The sequence below is a fragment of the Clinocottus analis genome, unplaced genomic scaffold, assembly GCF_023055335.1.
Source record: "Clinocottus analis isolate CAN_PGR_092001 unplaced genomic scaffold, fCliAna1.0.p SCAF_14, whole genome shotgun sequence".
In the NCBI taxonomy this organism is placed as follows: Eukaryota; Metazoa; Chordata; class Actinopteri; order Perciformes; family Cottidae; genus Clinocottus; species Clinocottus analis.
The window spans coordinates 3,849,291-3,868,254 of record NW_027175865.1 but is presented as its reverse complement, the minus strand read 5'-3'; the positions used below and the strand labels follow the sequence as shown (position 1 = coordinate 3,868,254).

Sequence of the window (18,964 nt, the reverse complement as noted above, 5' to 3'; positions counted from 1 at the left end):
TTCTTTGTTTTTTAGTGCCCTGATTTCCCTCCAATGACAATGAAGATGTATTGAATGGATTTGAATCATAGCTTGCCGCTTTATCGGCACAGCTCGTTGGCATTTCACATGGTCTCTCACTCTCACCGCGGCTTCTGCTTCTTATTGCCCGATTGAGAAATAAGCTGGCAGTGCTGCTGGCAGCCCGCCAAACGTGAAGGATTTCCTGTCACCGCTGCAGTTTGACGTTGCATTCGGAAGGGCTGAGGTGCCTTTATTCTGGTCAGTGGTGTGTAGGTGTTTTTTTTTTTTGTTGTTTTGCTGCGGGGTTCTCCCCTACAGCACAGATCACGAGAGGAAACACTATGTGAGGGGTTGCCGGCAACAAAAAAGAAGAGAAAAAGAAAGTGGTTAGGACTCGGAGCGAGAGAGAGGGAGACACTGAGAGAGAATTTACCGTAAAGAGCAAACCATGACAGTAACTTTGCTGCAGATGTTGTTGATTGAGAGTGTGTCTCACTGCCATGGGACGACGGCGATTGAGTTAGAAGCATCTTTTGGGGTTTCATGTTCGTTGAGGCAGGCCAAGTCCGGCATTGTGTCTGTGAAGGAGGCGTTATTGAGGCAATAACCAGTTACTGTGAGAGAATGAGTTTTCCTTTTAATCCAACTCAAGTCTGAAGCTAAAGTGTTACAGAATCAAAACAGGGAGTGCAACCTAACACTGCAGAGTAACATAATGATCCATCAGGAGCATCCATTCTCATGCTTAAAAAAAAAAAAGATGTGATGTAAGCAATGCTTTTTTTTTTCTTTTTTTTGGAGTTTCATTGGTGAACGGCCGGTTTCATTTCCTGTAATTTCAACAAAAGAGCCTGACAAGTGAACCAATCAAGGGAATGCAGCGTGGGACTTCCTAGAGTTTATTACCAGCAAGAGAGACGTAATAAGCAGGATGTCGCAAGGGCGTATGTATGTTCCTGCCCACAATACACAGGTCCAGTAACTCTGCAGTTATTGTGTTCATGGGAAGAGTGTTTTGTTTTAATTTCCACATGCGTAAATATCTGGCTACTTAAAAAAAGAAAGCGAGAGAAGGCCTTTACCAACTTGTCCTTTAAACCAGTGATTCTCAAAGTTGTGATGACTGAGTGACAGAGTAGAGGGTCAGCATATGGTTGACGGCCACACGAGATCTCATTTCCACATATAACTGCAAAGTTAGCTTGAGCTAACTGCACTAGCATCGATGACGCACAGTATTTCCGGCGACTTTTGTATGTGCTGCTAGTTGCCACTCAAAACCAAAAATCTTTGGTTTAAAACATAAAAGATTAACTAAGCTTACAGTTACAGTGTTGTGTCTATGTCTTGTGTCGCAGCGATTTCTCCTGAAACGAACTCGCTAAGTCGCTAGCCCCGGACCGTCCTATCTTGTAATACCGCTTGTACCTGAAGAGGCGATAGAGAGTCTCTGTAACGTCATGGAAAGAAGTAGAGCAGCGTCGAGGAGCGGCAATCACGTTGGAGCTTCAGGGTCCGTGTGTGTTTTGATAGTTTCAATTATTGGATTGAATCCAGTGGTAGAAACAAGAAAATGATTGTGGTGAAATCCCTCCAAAAAAAAACTTTCTTTGGACACATTGCCTCTTTAACAAAGTACTTGATTTATACTCGACCATAACTTTGTGCTTCAACCTAACCAAGCCTTAACCATCGCGTTCCAACATTTATTTTTTTTTGTGATTTGTAACATGATACTGATCCAGTGAGCATGTACACACCATGTATTTTGTCATTTCATTTGGAGGACTTGTGTTGAGGTTGATGATTTATTTTTCCACCATCCCAGTTGCTGCATTATTCCCCCCAATCAAATCTTATACCAGTATGAGAAACACACGCACAATACAGGACGTATAGAAACAATATCTTTAATATGCTACATCGTGTAAATATAAAAGTATCATCAAAATAGTCTCTCACATATAAATTCTTAACATCTCATAGCCTGTTTTCAAAAATAAACTACATAGACAAACATATTGTACAAAGTAAAAAAGAACACTACAAAAATCATAAAAGAAGTACATCACTGACTCAGTAGTACAATTTTTAAAAACAGTACCTGCCTACATGGTTTTAGGGAACAACCAAAAGCATTTTTCTTCCAGTGCCAAGTGAGAAAAATATGAACAACGTAAGAAAATAGTGCCCCTGTGTCGCTCACAACATTCACACTAAAGCTTTGTACGTAATATCTGAAACATTTGAATTCAGTAGGAGCTACACAGCGATCCACTTAGTTTGTCAGTGCTGACATAAAAATATTACAATAAGAAAGACTGAAAGCCATTTTCAGAGGACTTCATGTACATATTTCATTGTGACACTGGGATCCTATTGAATTTGTGGCTTACTTTCTTTCGTTGGTATTTGGTTTTGCTCAGCACAGTTTGTCTTTGATACTTTTATATCTAAATTACCTGAAATAAGTTGCTGAATAATCAAGAAAACAAGGTGGTTATGCTTTTTTTAAACTCTGAACATCTTTCCTCATTTCTTATGTTAGGAGTTGAGTAATGATCCAAAAAAAACAAAAAACATTGCTGCACATTCATGTTCTTTGATTGTAGTTTTGGCAATTGCTTGTTAACACAGTTTCTAGAGACCTGATTTCTTTGTTTTTCCCTTTAATAAAATTCATAAATAAATAAAATAGTTACAAAACAGGAATGTGGTTTGTGCCATCATCACGGTGCCCTGTCGTTCGTATAAACTTCCACTCGTTGTACGCATGCACCCAGAAGCTCAATCGCGCTGTCACACAAAGCTAAACACTGCACAATTCAGCGAGGACTCATTCACGGGTAAGTGCCACATTATTGTTCCTGAGTCCATTTGTGTTTTTTTCTCAGAGATCAAATCTCTAGAAGTGTCAACACACAGAAAGAAAAGAAAAAAAAAACTAACAAAAAATACTATTATACAACTAAATAAATAACGATTTCAAGAAAAGTAATAAGTTAAAGCACAAAAAATAGCAAACAATTTTCTACCTGAGTGAAAAGAGTTTTCAATACTTCACAGCTTAACAACATCCTCCTCCATTTTCATCTTTTAAACTGAGTTTTGGGAGGAAGTACAATCACTGAATACCCTCGCCCAGTCTTTGGAATGCTCTTCTTTTGGTGCTGCGCTCATTGGATTATGAAAGTGTCCTTTTAATGCCCTTCATGGACCTTTTTGAGGGAGTTTTATTTGGCAAAATATCTGTTTTCTTGGTTGCTGGTAGGCTGCATGTCCTTTTTATATCCCTCCCTCTCTCGATTGCTTCCTTCTCACTGTCCTTCCGTCTTCACTGTTGGCCGTTGGTGGAGGTGAACAACGCTGGCCCTCTCCTGAAAGCCCAGTGGAGGGCTGTGGTGGGATGCGGGTGTCTCTGATTGGGCCGCCTGCGCTGCCGGTGAGTTAATCGCCACCGTCAGAGCTTTCAGCAGCAGGGTCGCCTCCCTCTGGTCCTCCTTTCCCTCGCCCTCCAAGGTGCGCTCCAACCAGCGCTCCACCGCCTCCTCCACCTGCGGCGCCGTGGCCGCCTCGTTGAGCATGTCTGCCTCTTGGCTGGCGTCGAACCGCTCCACCATCTGCTTCATGTGCACGTTGACGGGCACGCTGGAATTGGCCAGGCAGCAGCTGCACTGGTGGATGCGGTAGGAGAAGCGGTGGAAGAAGGCCTGGGCGCAGAGCTGGCAGCGGTAGGGGCGGTCGCGGCTGCTGTGGAGGCGCCGGTGCAGTTTGAGGTGGATGTACTGGGTGAACTTGGTGTTGCACAGCTTGCACTGGTAGGGTTTCTCTCCGGAGTGGAGGCGGAGGTGTGTTTTCAAGTTGCTGGTGCTACTAAACCGTTTCTGACACACCTGGAAAGCACGAGATGAAAGGTTAGGGCTTTTGTGAGCAACAATTCAAAAGGCTGATTATGAACACATTTGGTTCGTGTTGGGTAAAATTCTGGAAAAACTGGGCCGGACAGTATAGCATTTGGGCTGATCATGTTATTCCAGTTCTGTGGGGTATACCTCCATAACACAACATGTCTTTCTTTGTTCTATCCTCTCTATCAACACTCACACCCACAGAGTCACTCGAGTCAGCAATTACTTGAGCAAGTGGGTAATGTTTCATTTCAAATGAAAGAGACACTGCCTTTACCAGGAAGGTAGGTGAGTCATAGAGCACTTCAGTTGTATAGTGTGTTTTTGTTGTGTTTCTATTTGCGTCTTTTACACTCTCGAGTTGACATCAGAGGCGTGTTCAGATCGGCGTGTGTGCGAGAGGAAGATGTAAACTCGGATTGTGATTTTCAACATACCTGACATTCGTGTGGCTTCTCCCCCGTGTGGACCAGGTGATGTTTCTGGAGGTGGGCCAGCTGAGTGAAGTTCTTTTTACACAAGTTACACTGGAACGGTCTCTCGCCACTGTGCACTCGGAGATGGACCTACAATCACAACAACAACAACAAAAAGGTCATGAGCACTGGTGTCAACCGGTGTGGGAAAATTTGGCGTACATTGAATTACATTTTTAAGCGCGAGAGAGAGAAATCAAAGCGGTTACCTTGAGGTTCGACAGCTGTCCGAAAGTCTTGGAGCAGATATTACATTCATACTTGATCTTTCCATTCTGCTTCTGCAGCGGGTAGGGCAGCGACTTGTGGCCGGGGCCGTTGCGCGTCGCGGTTTTGCTTTTGAGCGTAGCCAGGCTTAGATTCATAGCTTCCTCGAAACCGGAGGGAGACTGCTCCCTAGAATGATGCTGACTGTCGGGCTTGGGGAGAGGAGAGAGCTCCGGGGTGGCCGGGGCGCCTCGCGGTGGCGACACGTTTGCTTTGAGTTCTTTGAGACCTCCCTGCGAGGACGGAGGGTACGGATGGGACAGCGGCAGCAGACTCGGCGGCCCGATGGGCGGGTAGGAGGGGCCGTCGGTGCCCAGGTAGCCGCCGTATCGGAGGGATCCTCTTGAGGGCATCATCCCAGGAAAGGGAGGGGAGTAAGAGGGGAGAAGGAGGCGAGGATAGTGCGGGCCGTAGGGAGGAAGGAGCGGGTAATTGGGCTGGAGGGGCCTGGATTGGGGGTAAATGGGGTAGGATGAAACCCCTTCCCTGTAGAGGCCGTGGAGGTGAAGAGGGAGATGTCGGTGCTGGGATGGGAGCGCGTGATGAGGATCGGGTACGTATGGGTGACTTAAGCCCAGGCTGGGCTCTCTGTGTTCTGGCTTTGGGGAAGGAATGACCCCCCGGTCTTCTTTATCATTGCCGCTCTCCTCCTTCTCAACCTTTTTACTGAAGTCCATGATCTGGTCGTCGGGCGTGTCCGGCGGCGTGTCTCTTTCCAACATCTCCACGTCGATGTTCTCCTCCCCGTCCTCATCCCTCTCTTCCTTCACCTCCTCCTTTGTTCTGTCCGTAAGCCATGTCTGCTGAGGTAGCTGCTGCTTGGCGTACTCCGGCTCTTTGTCTTCATCCAAACTTGTGTATTCTGTGAACAAATGAAATTAAAATTGAGTATTGTAACAGAGTTTGACACCCATCCACCCACAGAAGGCACTCCCTCTGATGGTAAATGATAGTAGTTTCAGTCTGACTGCACGTGTACATCACAGAGTTCAGGTTTCTGTTTGTCAATCGCAGTAGTGATTTTGATGCGGGGGAATAAGTTCGGGGATAAAGTGTGTGGGAGTCCATGTGTCATGCCAAGAGTTTCATTTGCGAAACCCTTTTCTAGGTATAGCTGTCTTACTCGCCACAAGATAATGTGAAACACCTCTTCCTTTCTTCCTTCTCTTTTTTAGAATTTGTCACCATTACTGTATGCCGACTGCTTTTTCTCGCGTCATGGTATGGTACCGTGTTCATTACGTGAATTGCATACAGGCTCATTTAAAAGCCTGTACCAGTGGTTTTTCGCATGGTTTAGCTCATCTGCTACGATTGATTTGTACTTTAACGCTGCGATTGGTATCTTTGTTACAACCTTTTTGTCGTCTGACAGCATGTAGTACAGTTGTGCCCCACATATTATCTGTCCAGATACAGCGACAATTTACACAAATATGACAAAAAGTTATTTTTATCTAAGTTTACCAAATGTAGCTTTAAATCACCGTTGACGAGTTTTCCAATTCACGCGATAATGACTGCCTTCAATAGAAATGTATCAGAAAAATCAAACCCCAGTATGCACACACTCACACTCACACCTGAACTTAAGAGGAACGTGTAAGCTTTTAAGATCCTATAAGTTGATAAAAACGTAGCGATAGCGCCTGAGCATTAGTCACCAAGATGAATGGCAACCCATCTGGTGTATCCAGTTGGTATGAGTCATCGGACTTTGTGGCAACAGACAATCCCTCAGGATGATGACCTGCCTTTCTACTAATGGCTGCAAACACATGACTCACAAAGGTACTTTGACCGGGCATTATTTCTTTTTAGATTTTGTCGCTCTCCCTGAAATCCCACGTCATTCACCACATCTACTGAGATTTGTTTGGTCTACATTTGCACGTACGCATTCCACCGTGATCTGGCATAGATCGTGCCTTTCTATGTCCACGAAGAAATAGCATCAAACCTGACTATCTCCACTGATTGTAAAAGATACAAAAAAGGGTCCTATTTCCTTGAAGGAAGAATACACATATATTTCCATCTTGAAGATGTCTCATTTAGCTGATGATAGATATTATCTCCTGACGCAGACTTCATGCTATGTGTTTAGTCACAGCCACAGATGTAAATCTGTCACTTTGTCGGCTCCAGTGTGTGTCATTGTGCTGCATCACCTCTAAATCATTCCTTCCTCTGCCTCAAGATGTTTATTAAACCCTGATACAGAACTAGCAAAGCTTCCCCTTCCTGCGGCACACTCACTCTGTTTGATGTCGACTTGTTGGCCGCAGAGCCTTTGGGCAAACTCCTGGCTGTACCACACCAGCAGCTCCTGGTTGGGCTCCACCGGTTGGATGGTGTAGAAGTAGATGTCCCGGCCGTTCTGGCACGCCACCAGGTTCTGTTCGGCCAGAGAGCGTGCCGGGTTGACATAACGCATCCAGTTGCTCCTGTGGACGTCGTAGCCATCGACGAAGTTTTGGAGCTGCCCACCGCTGTAAATCTGCAGCAAAAGAAAAAACGAAGAGATGGTTAGATTAAAACATGTTGTACACGTTTTGAAGCAACTGAGTTGTTTGTATTACTTGTATATTTAATAGTCTCATATTTGAGACCATTGTGAATAGTTCCATTCAGTATATTGCTTGACCAAGACATTGCAGCAGGTGATGCTCAAATTGTTGAAATTTGACAAAAAGCTGATTTTAAAATGCGCCAAAAAAAATCATCATCATCAAAACCTATTTAAAAAAAAAAAAATTAAATCAAGATTATCAAAGAAACCGTCAGGATGATCACCTCTGCCATGTACAATTCAGCTGTCAGTCACAGTATATATCGTTGCTCCTTTTAGCCTGCTGCACCCAACAGCTCTGCTCTGTGTGTCCTGAGTGTGTGTGTGTGTTTGTGTCAGTGCACACTGTATACTTATATAAGTGACTCCCCGCCTACTTAGAAGGCGGAGAGCCACGGGGGCAAGGGGGCGTGGTAAGGCCACTCACCGCAGTGTGTCTCTCATTTCCCCTATTTCCTCCTTTTCTCCTTCTCACTTTTTTTCTTGAAAATATTATGATTGCTCTGGCTTTGTAGTGGAGTTTACTGGAATACATGCAAGTGGAACCCTGAGCTATAATCGTGTTTTTCAGGTGGGGTTGTGAAAAGTATGCATTCGCTCGTGAAAACATAGCAAGTCGTAATTGACGGCTGCCTGCCAGCACCTATCAGTCATGCGTTGCCTTTGGCAGCACGTCCGCCCACGCTCTCCCCTCCACCTGTGTCACGAGCTCGAAAGCACGATCGCTCCCAAAGAACGTCACACTTTCACTATTGCACAGCTGCGACGCCCCTTTTTACACCGGAGGATTACAGGAAATGGAACCGGAAAGAATGAATCGGCAGAATAGAAAATTCCCTGAGTGACATCAGCTGTGTTTGGTGACGGGACGAGAGAAAAGAAACAACTTGAAGACTAAACAGGGGAGGGGGTGGAAAGACAGGGATAGTCTGAATGTGTGTGTGTGTGTGTGTGTACGCTGAACAATAGTCCCTTCCTCTGTGTATGTTACGGTAAGACTTTGATGACTGTGTGAGAATGAACCCATTGTTACGTGCCAGCGGCATCAACTTCCTCTAAAAGTTTCACCAGAAACCCCTGAGGACGGCAAGTGTGTGTGAAAGCACTTTCATTCTTCCCTGTTTGACGTATGGAGCTGGACTTGATGCAAAACCCCTGAGCAACGGACGTCTCTCTATATTACATTTTTTTATGAACACCAGGAGAAGAAGTCGCTCCTCAGCTGATCCCACGGTCATTTCATTACTCTAGATTTGAGACTTCTTGCCGGTTTTTTCTCGAATCATCACACTGAGCTGGGTGATAGTATTGATGCATACATGTGATGATGCATGGAGTTTGTGTGTTGTATTGTAAAATGTTCAATGTGTGTGTACGCGGCTCCCTTACCCGCCAGAAGTATTTCCTGTTGGCCTGTTTGGGAACGTTGTCTTTGGTGTAGAGGACTCCTTGTAGGGGGCCGAAGCGGGTCCCCTGAGGAATGTACTCTTTGCTGAACACGCCCATCACCTGGAACACACACCAAATACATCATCAGATTTTCCATCTTACACATCGACGCGTAGAGAAAACAGAAGTCAAAAGAGCACACCAAAGTTTAGATTTCTCTAATTACACATATTGCATGGTGTCATACTGGCGTCTGGGTCTTGTTTACGACACGTTGCAAGTCGTTGACCCAGACAGCTCTTCAGTTTAAAACCCCCAAGGTGAGACACTTTCCACACTGACTGGCTAATGCAGTGAAGAGCATTACACTTTCTCTGACCTACTCCACTGATCTCTGACAGGCCGTAGTCATAAGCCCCAGAGAGAGGAAGCGGTGTCACCTGTTGTTTGCCTTGTGAACCTCGTGAATGCCGAGCTCTCATTCGTGAGGCGTTTTGGTGGTCAGAGGGGACAATGCGAGACTTTTGATGCTGAGGCCACAAAGATGAAAGCGTACAAAGCAGTTTACAAAACAAACGATAATAGTGACTCTGCTTGCTGCTTGCTTGTTAAGACTGGTTGCATCAGGGCTGTAAAGGTCTGATTATGAAATGCATGCCTCCCCTAGGAAGATACCTTGGAATAGGTGGTTTCAAGCATGCTCACACAAAGCCTTGGAAAAAAATAAAAGTGTGTGTGAGATTTCAACTTCTTTTTTCTTTCTTCTTTTTTTTTTGGTCATGAGCAAGCCCCTTTTTTGGTGGTAAGAGTAAAACCTGTCTCGTACCGCAGGTTCTTGAGCCATTTCGGACCTTTTGAGCTGAGAAGAAAACTGACAAAACTATTAAGAACTCTAAAGTGAGGACGAACAGGATATGTCAGCGTCCTCTTTGTTATGCAGAGTAGCTTCATGATTCACACTTTCATAGAAAGTGGACAGGCTTGGGGTCAACCCCTCTCAAAATGAACCCAAACACACACACATGCACACACACACACACACACACGCACACGCACAAGCCATCCGGCAGCAGCATCTGTGGCGTACGCACAGTCTCCGTGTCTTGAGGAGCTTTGTGTTCAATCCTTAAATACCCCCCTGGCCCCTCCCCTTTTTTTTTTAACCCGTACCCTCCCTTCCTTTCTTCCTCATAAATAAACACACACTCTTTCTTCCTTCCATTGAGGCATCGTCATTCAATCTGACCCTCCTAAAGGATTTTCATGGCGTCCGGTGTGAAGGTCAAACCCGAGCCGACGAGACGCCTTGAAACACCTGATTGTTTATCGCACGACCTGGGAAGGAGTCGGCGTTTGCGGATGATGTAAAAGCAGTTCATTAGAAGAACAACAGGTCACTGAGGGCGGCAAGGGAGTGTGTGTGTGTGTGTGTGTGTGTGGGGGGGGGTCGAGCGGCCGCGGATGCGAGTGAGGTGATTCCTGGTTGCGATGAACCAGTGTGACAGGGACATTGTGCTTTGCTGGCGTTGCGTGACTAACGAGTCGCTGTGGCCGCCGCTGCGGCTTAACCGCTCAGTTCAGCCAGGTTGGGAAGATGGGCGAGGGAGGGAGGGAGGTTTGGGGTGAGGGTGGGGTGTGGGGGGGGGGAGAAAGGAGGATGAGCGTTCCTAAATGGACCCACTTTTGAACCCTGCCTTCCCCCAATCCCTTGTCTTTTTCTTAACCCTCTCTCGAAATAGCTGGCGCGCCTGCCAGGTCGAGGCCCGGGCGGACGCACGAGCTGCCTGGCCGGCTGCCTGTCCCCAACGAAAGTTAATCATCTGGTTTTAACCTAAATCCCCCCCCCCCCCCCCTCCTCTCTCTCTCTCTCTCTCTCCAGCACAGCAACCTCCTCTCGCTAGGCCCCCCCTCCCAATCCGTCCCCCCGCGCTGCCCTCTCTCCCAGCTCGCTTGCTAACAACCCCATCTGCCACGTGCCCCCTCCACCTTTCTTCGCATTTCCTGGCACGCTTCGGGATGCAAAAAAAAAAAAAGGGGAGGAAAAGGAGGTTTTACTTTTTGTTGTTGTTACAGAACAGGAGATCGGTTGACGTCTCTCCTGGTAACCAAAACATGTGCTGAAGAGGCAGTGTGGATGTGCACGATTTCATGCGTTTGGCAGCGCTCTCAGTTTTACTACAGACACTTTGGATTTGACTCATCTGCCAGACTGAAACAGAAGTTGTGTCAGACCCGTGTTAAAAATCTCTTCTTACCTTTTCCTGCGAACTTGCCTTGCATTTTAGCTCAAACACGGAGGTGCGGCCGCTCCCGCGCAAAGTATAACGGCTTTGTTTTATTATCCCTGCAGGAAACGAAGTTTTTAACTTTAGTGAAGTCGAGGAGAAGGTTTCACACGAAAAACGTTTTCCGTGATGGAAATCCACCCAGTGGTTCAAGTTCAAGCAAAGCAGATGACTGGCCTGTGCTTGTCCTTGTACTGCTGTGTGTGAGCACCAAACCGATTGTTGAAAGTCAAGTGTGGCTGTGTGCGAGTGTTGGAAGTGTTTGTGAGACGTGTCAGACGGTAAGCAAGGGCTGATGGGGGTGGAAGTAACAGCCCAAAGTGATTGTTATCGCCGTCGTTTGCGTGGTTTTCTCTTCTCAGTGAGCGCTGCATCGAGAGGAGGCAGAGAGAACTAGAGAAGGGGAACGACGGGCAGAAAGTGTTGCCTGGGTCGGGACAGAAAGAGGAAGGCGAAAGCGAAGTCGACCGCAAGCATCAGAGTGTTGACTCAAAAACAAATGAGTGTGACATCTCTCTCTCTCTCTCTCTCTATCTCACACGCTCTCTCTCTCTCTCTTCCTTTTTGACGAAGAGCATTCTCTCGTCAGTTCCAGTGCAAATGACCTTTTAATTCAAACGTGGCATGAAGACAGGGACATGTCCGGGCACATGCCCCGAACCTGCTGCACTGCGAGTCAAACAGTCAGCCGGCGGAAATAGCTCAGAGGCATTGTGTGTGTGTGTGTGCGTGTGTGTGTGTGTGTGTGTGTGTGTGTGTGTGTGTGTGTTTCATCCTCCTGACTCACCTGAGCGGGAGAATGAGGCCGTGGGAGGTAAATAGGACAGGATTGCGTGGTGGAAGCCGAGCTGATCCCTGACCACTTACTCTGTGCGTACTTGTGTGTGTGCGTGTGTGTGTGTGTGTGTCCTACGTAAGAGAGTGTCTGCATGCATTATTATACGCATGAGGCAGAAGTGCAAATAAGCTGCACAACGGCTGAAACACAAGGGTGACGTAAGGGAAGTTAAAGTGGCCAGGAGACATAAAATGGCCCCCTGACCTCAAGCTGCCAGTCCCCCCCCCCCCCCACACACATGCACATTTCCTACTGTACTGTATGTGCGAAGAGCTCATTAGTCAGCAGATCTTTTGTTCCAAGGAGCCCAATGCAGATGGCCCAACAGAATGTTACGCAACACCGAAAAGTTTTAAAGTGTAAACGCAAAACAAAACTAATTAATCTGACAAAACTGAGCATTCGAGAACGGCACATAGGACGGTCACAACTGTAGGTGGTTTGTCAGATTAAAATATGAACTTTTTTTCTTTATTCCACAGCATCAGAGGCAAGTGCAGCAAATGATGTGTATTGATTGATTTCACCCATCGGATTCTGAAGGAGTTGAAGCGCTCTTACCTCGTTGTCTGTGCTGTATTCGAAGGTGAGGTTGCGTGGGATGGAGGTCATGGCTTTGGGCAGGCTGAAACTGGGATCCGACACCTGGTCCGGCACGATGTAGGTGCAGTTGAGGACAAAGTCCACCTCCCTCCACCCGCTCATGTCTCCTGGCGCGCTTTCCAGCTTCATGGCGACGATATCGAATAGCCGAGGAGCTCAGGCGCCCCGGAGCTTCGGTTTTTGGTTTGGCTCCGTTTGGTCTTGGTTGCTTTGGTATGGAGGTACTTTGGTTTGGTCGGGTTAGGTCCCTTGTCTTAGGTACGCTGGTTAAAGCTCAAGATCTTGAAGAGGCAGGAGAGAGAGAGAAAGATTTTAGTGCCGCAGAAATCAACTGTCATTCATTTGAGTTTGAGGCAAAGAACATGCAGTGTGATGCCCGTTTAAGCCTGTTTTTATAAAACTCCACGAATCCATGAAATTATTTCAAATGCCTCTTGGCAGCCGTTCGCTATTCAAGCAGCCGGTTGCATTCACAAGGAGCCAAAGTTCAATTGACACTAGTCCAACGTCCCATGCGGCGCTCGCCATTCAGTCTAACCAGCCATTTATTACCAGGCCAGTAGGTCATCCTGTCCTTTTCTGCTCATTCAAGATCATTTATACACTTTTTTTTTATTATCCAAGGTTATCCCTGTGAGAGAAGAAGACAGAATTAAATAAAGGAGACTTACTGTCACACATTCATTCAGCTGTAGGATCCTCATGTCTCTGGCTATGTCATCCCTTGATAGCTCTCTTTTTGTATCCGCTTCCTCTTCTTTATAGTCTCTCTTCTTTCCCCAGTGTGTTCTTCGGGGATGCCTGTCCGTTAGATCCTTTGGGTATCCGCTCTCGCTGTGGCCACTCTGTCACCATCACCAGAAACTCCTGAGCCTGGATTGCGCCAACCTTTTTTAGCCCGACGCTCCGGCCAATCAGGAGCCACGGTGGTCATGTGACTGAGCCATCTGACACACAACTGTTGGCTTTGGACAACAACATCCGTGACGTTGTACACTTGGCCAGCAAGTGGCTGTTGTGACGAATGCTTACACATTGATACACACACAGACACACACACACACGTCCACGCGCACACAAAGAAGACATGTTAATGAATGAATAAAGGAAGAGCAGATGGCTGGCCTGTTGCCACTGAAAAACACACTCATAGACTTTTGCTTGGTTTGGCACTTAATGAGCAATCTGCTGCCACTGTATCTCCTTGACCTACATCTCACTGTAGAACATCTTTAACTAAGAGTCTTAAGACCCCTGCGACACACACATGACCAAACAAATCCAGAACTTATGCAAACACACATGAGCGCGATATTTGTATTTCAATTCAATCAGAGGAGAAAGAAAAGGTTACGAAATAGTATAAAGAAAAGTCTTTCTTATGCACTGACGCATGCCCTGGGCTGACTGATGCGTTCAGGTACAGATGTAGGCCAGGTCATCCACGCACGCAGGACTTACACGTGTCTGGCGAGTATCCCTTTTTACTTTTAGACACACACACACACACACGCACAGTCTAATTATACAGCGCTCTGGATCACCTCACCTGGCAAGTCGGCGTAAAGATAGACAGCACAGGAGAGAGCGGGAGGAACAACATGTGGAGGCTGAGGAAGAGAATGTGACTCGTCTATATGTGGCCATGCTGACTGTTCAAGAAGAGCACATGTGAAAAAAAAGTGTTTTTCTCTTACGAAATGTCACGAAACAACAACAAAAAACACAAATGTATGACACGTGATTATTTTTTTCTCTTCCGCAATAAAATGAAAATGTGGAATTAGGTTTTTCAAATATAACACCTGCAGTGGCCTTTTTATCACTGGCTATGTGCTAACTTCTCCATTTAGATTGTGTCAGCTTAAACTCATTAAATGTTAAATAGCCTGCAGGCTAAATGTTGAAAATGGATGCAATGCTGGACTGAATTCCCACTTTCCTTCTTCTTTTGTTTTATATAATATAACATTTACCATAAAAGACGCAAGAAAACTGCGAGGACGTTTAAATACAAGACAACATGTTTGATTTCAGGACTCACGTAAAGATAAAAGGACAATGTAGTTAACAAACATTATAAAAAGTGCAAATAATATAATGTATATTTACACATGGATACCGCCACATGTTTATTTCAAACACAGTAACTATATTTGTGTCCCCGCCTCCTCTCCCCCTTTCTTTCCTAACTTGGCTGGCAAAGTCGTAAATTGGCTGCCATATGGCGAGACCGCTATTCCAAGAGTGGAGCTTTACTGCCCAGTGTGGCGTGGGGGTTAATGGTGAGGGGAGAAGGAGTGTGTGTGTGAGCGTGTGTGTGTGTGTGTGTGTGTGTGTGTGTGGTGGAGAGGGAGGGTGGGTAAGTGGGGATTTGGGCTCTTTCACTGGCCTGCGCCTGGCTGGGCTAATTTCTCTAATTTGCAGACAGTCTGGGCTCAGGCTCAGAGCCTAAAGACCCAGCTCTCCAGGATAGCAGCACAGCTCACTCATCTCACTCCTGGACACACATCGCATCCGGGAAATTAGACTTTTTTTTTCTTCCAGGGAGGGAAACCTCCCTCCCGGGCAGAAGGGAACTGGGCCTTTTTGCACAGAAAGGAAGGGAGTGAGATAGCGGCACTAGGCCAGCGTAAGAGCAGGGATGAGTGCAGGAAAAGACCTGAGGTCAGCTACATTGAAGCTGTCTGAGACCGAGGAAATGAGACCGAAGATGTGATTCGACTTAGTGAATGGTACCTTAGTGTTTAGTCTGGTTTAAATGGACACCTGCTGCCATGCAGTAGTCTAAGACTTCTGTCATTAACAGCACAGAGAAAGCTGCCACCTGTTCTCCCAAATGTTGATTATACAATCAAGTTTAATTTAATAAACTGCTGGTTACATTTTTAAAAAGGACATGCGTTTAAAGTTTTAAAATTGCTGCGGTGAAGGCGACACTAGAGTTTTTCATTAGACTGAAGGTACATATGGTACAAATCACTCACTATTAATGTCATAAAATTGTATTTATCATGTTCGGACAACCAACACAACGGGTTCTAGCGTCCAGTGAACCCAAAGGAATGAAGGGGTGGGAGTAAGTCTTTCATATCATGACTTTAAATCCGATTGTTTTTGCAAAATTCTTGATGAGATAAGAAAATACTCTGTATTTTTTTTGTATTTGTGATGCATTTCATTCACATAAGAGTTTCATAGTGAATATGCATTTATTGAATTACCAAGAGCATGCTATCATTATGTGAAATGATGTGAAATGGCCAATATCGCGATCCCAAATTGTGGCCGTATCGCCCATTTAATAATATATGAATGAACTTGGTGTGCCATGTGAAAGCATGTATTCATTAGCATAGAACAACAAAGAAGTATTGGTCCATTGGGGACGTAGTGCATCTGTTTCCCTATGCTACAAGGAAACAAATAGGGCAATTAGGAGTGTAAAGTAAATAATCCTATTGTTTACCCATCAATAACCACTGATTCCACCAGCTAGCGCCACCCTGAAGCCCCAGTGCACACGGACACGAGCCAATGGGCAACCAGCTCACGACGTGCGTTTGTGCAACTCTACCTTTAGCTAATTGAATCCATCGCGGGTCTCGTCTGAACGCAATCCAAGAAGCAAATGACAAGGATAGCTTAAATGCCCTATAGCTTAAATTGTATTTAATCTAATTATATGACACGGTTATGTCACCTGACTTTGTTGTTTTAATTTAAAGGGTCAGATCCGATTCCCCAAAGTCAGCACCGATTGACTGCTCAAGGCAGCGGGACACCAGCAGCTGCTGTATTCTAAGAGGTGAAATTGCTGTTTTTGTCAAAGGAGTCGGCAGCGTTTAAGACTCAGAACGGGCTGCGTGACAGCACGGTAAAGCAGTACAAGTAAGTCTAGTAAACACTTAAACTGATGTGTTTTTTTTTCTTCCTGGAGGCTGAAGTACATTTTGCTGCTGTCCCACTTGACAGCAGTGGGTTGAATGTTTGATGCTTTACCCTCCAAAAGACTTCCATACCTCATGTGTCATACCAGCAGTGTTCATTTTGCAAATCAAACATGCTGAGATACACACAGCAGCCACTTTAATAGGTACACTCGTGTATCTAATGCAATCCAGTAAAACGGCTCAGCCATGAATTCCATAATAGGATAGCAATGTTCATTTTTGATTCACACCGTTCAGGATTATTGAGGTGTAGTTCGTGTTACATTAGTCCTAATATCTCATTCACGCCATTTACATGCACGAGGGGGAATTCAATATAATGCAGTCGTATACAACAACAACCTTAACTACTAGACATCATGGTTGAGCTGTTGTATCGCATAAAGGGTCCAAAGTCTGGGAAAAATATAAGACAATGACGAGTTGAAACTTATATTTCCCAACAAAAAATTGAGACAAGTCTTTTTTTTTAGACTGTAGTGTCCTTGATGAGAAGGAATCTCCTCTCAATAGTCACTAGAAAGCCAACGTTGTTGCCGTGATTGTGAAATAGGCCGAGCGGTCCCCTTCAGTAGCGGCGGGAGTATCCGTATGAATACACGTTGAAGGTTCAGTGGGCGCTGATCTACTGTAGATGTAACACACAATGGATTGAAGTACCTCATACAACCGCCACTTCAAAACATCCAAAACGATCCCTTGGAAGACGTGAACTGTCTGCTGCTTCACGCACTGTTGACCTGAACAGGTGATCTAAAATGTCAAGTGCGGGGGCGTGTTCTTTCTTCGCCGTGAGAATGAAAGTGGAAGCAAACCAGTCATGCGAGAAATGTGACTGCACGGTTTGTTTACTTCTCGTTGCTTCTTGGCCACGAGTCCGTACGCTGTCCTTGAGGAAACATTCAGGCATATAAAGATAAGATAATTATGCTAACGTCGTTCTATATCTTCCTCATTTGCTCATGTCACTGCCCGGTGCTCTCCTTCCTCTGTGTTCTTCCAGTTCCTTCGTGGTCAACAGTAAACAGCTGAGTGGGCCGAGGGTTATTTGGCTGATGATGCATTGCTGCGTGCGTGACTGTAGATGTTGTCCTTAGTAACAACCACGTTGACTGTACGTTTCGAGGAAGTGGATGACCTATAGGAAGTAGCCCCTAGAAACATCACTTCTCATGGGGTTGTTGTTTACTGAGCCTGGCCGGCTTAGTTTTACATCAGATCCCTTTAAATAGAGGGATTATCCCCGCTGGCTCAAGCGTAAATATGTAAGATTACATTATTGTATTTCAACACCAACAAGCACGGGGCAATTGTTTTCCTGGAAGCATCTTTGTTTTCAATGGATGGCGGTCTTTGGGGGATTGGAAGTCAGGTTGTTAATCAGAGGAAGGGTTGTGAGGGGTGGGTGGGGGGGGGGGGGGGGCGTCTTAGTCACTTTGTCTCCGGCTCGCTTTGTTTTCATGAACCATTTGTTTCCTTTGAAGAGGGCCGATGTTTTAATAAGAAGTCTATTTTTTTTTTTTCCATTCATGCGTTTCACTGCTTGGCTCCTTCACAGCGTGACTTGGTGAACATCCATCAAAATAAATTTCAACTCGCCCGACCTGATTATTGCTCTTCGCTGGAAGACGCCTCTGTGACAATGAAATGACAATAAGTAGTGCTTTTCAAGCTTATGGAAGCAATCAAGCAATCATGTATACATGTGGGTGGACACAATAAACCCTATGTGGCATCTTTAGGTCAAACGGGGTCAATGTACATAATCCAGGTATGATTTGAAACACAGAAGCATCATCTTAATCTTGGACGTGTAATCTTTGTCAGTGGGGAACTCCGGTGCTCTAAGATGTGCTTTCAGATGCTTGTTTCCATACGAGGTGGAAAAAAACAACAAAAAAAACAACAGACCTAAATCTTTTGTCCTTATCTCCTTATCCGTCTAAAGATTGGTGTATGGTGCTGGGCATTGTTTTCGTCAGCCGTATCCCGCCACATGGCCGCCTCCTATTTTTTTTTTAACCATTGTTAAATTCTGTGAAACGACACACAATTTGGTAACGCAACCAAATAGTTGGAAGACATCGTTTCCTCTTCAATACAGGTTTGCCGGGAGTATGTGAAAAGTGGATTCATGTGAAAACTGCAGCATCGGGTGTGAAAAAAACCCCCAAACTAAAACAGGTTTGTGGCCTCGAAATGACTTGAAAGAGTTCTTATCTTGTTTTTAAACTTCCTTAAACTAATAAAAAACATGCAAGGTAACAGATTAGAGATGCAAAATGTACTTGGCTTGAATATTATTAACCGACAACCACATTTTGCACATCATCGATGTGCAAAATGTTGTGCATGGATGTTCTGTTGTGTGTGTGTCTTTTATGCACGTGGCGTTAAATCAATAAATCAATCAATCAATCAATCAAGTTGAATTCATATGCTGTCTGATGAACAAATCAAATGCCATTCAAAGAGTTACAAGTGACTGAAAAGAAGAGGAAAATGAAAAGAAGGTGAAGAAGATAGTGCACAACAAATAAAGTTAAGAAAAATACATGAATAAATAGAAATGTAAAAAAGAGGGGTATATAAAATAAGTATATACTAAATGCTAAAACCAAAGCATTACGACACAAAAGGCATTGGAATCAACTGTAATAATGGCAAAAA

General features: G+C 45.2%; 1 protein-coding gene across 1 annotated transcript; it reads right to left on the bottom strand.

Annotated features, from left to right (window-relative positions):
- Positions 1–3,167: 3,167 nt before the first annotated feature.
- Positions 3,168–12,470, bottom strand: prdm1b (PR domain containing 1b, with ZNF domain). Its single transcript, XM_068576115.1, has 6 exons — positions 12,300–12,470; positions 8,616–8,735; positions 6,914–7,154; positions 4,597–5,516; positions 4,349–4,477; positions 3,168–3,896 (listed from the first exon to the last, which is right to left on the bottom strand). Exons 1-6 carry the CDS (start codon positions 12,468–12,470, stop codon positions 3,321–3,323), a joined length of 2,157 nt encoding a protein of 718 aa, XP_068432216.1. The 3' UTR covers positions 3,168–3,320.
- Positions 12,471–18,964: the final 6,494 nt, after the last annotated feature.

What these genes read in the sequence shown, in the direction of transcription:
- prdm1b (XM_068576115.1), bottom strand. Translation starts at nt 12,470, where the DNA reads ATGAAGCTGGAAAGCGCGCCAGGAGACATGAGCGGGTGGAGGGAGGTG. An exon ending in ACAGGAAATACTTCTGGCGG is followed by an intron (nt 7,155 to 8,615) that starts GTAAGGGAGCCG and finishes CTTTTGCTGCAG; the next exon opens with ATTTACAGCGGTGGGCAGCT. An exon ending in AGAAGCCACACGAATGTCAG is followed by an intron (nt 3,897 to 4,348) that starts GTATGTTGAAAA and finishes CGTGCTTTCCAG; the next exon opens with GTGTGTCAGAAACGGTTTAG.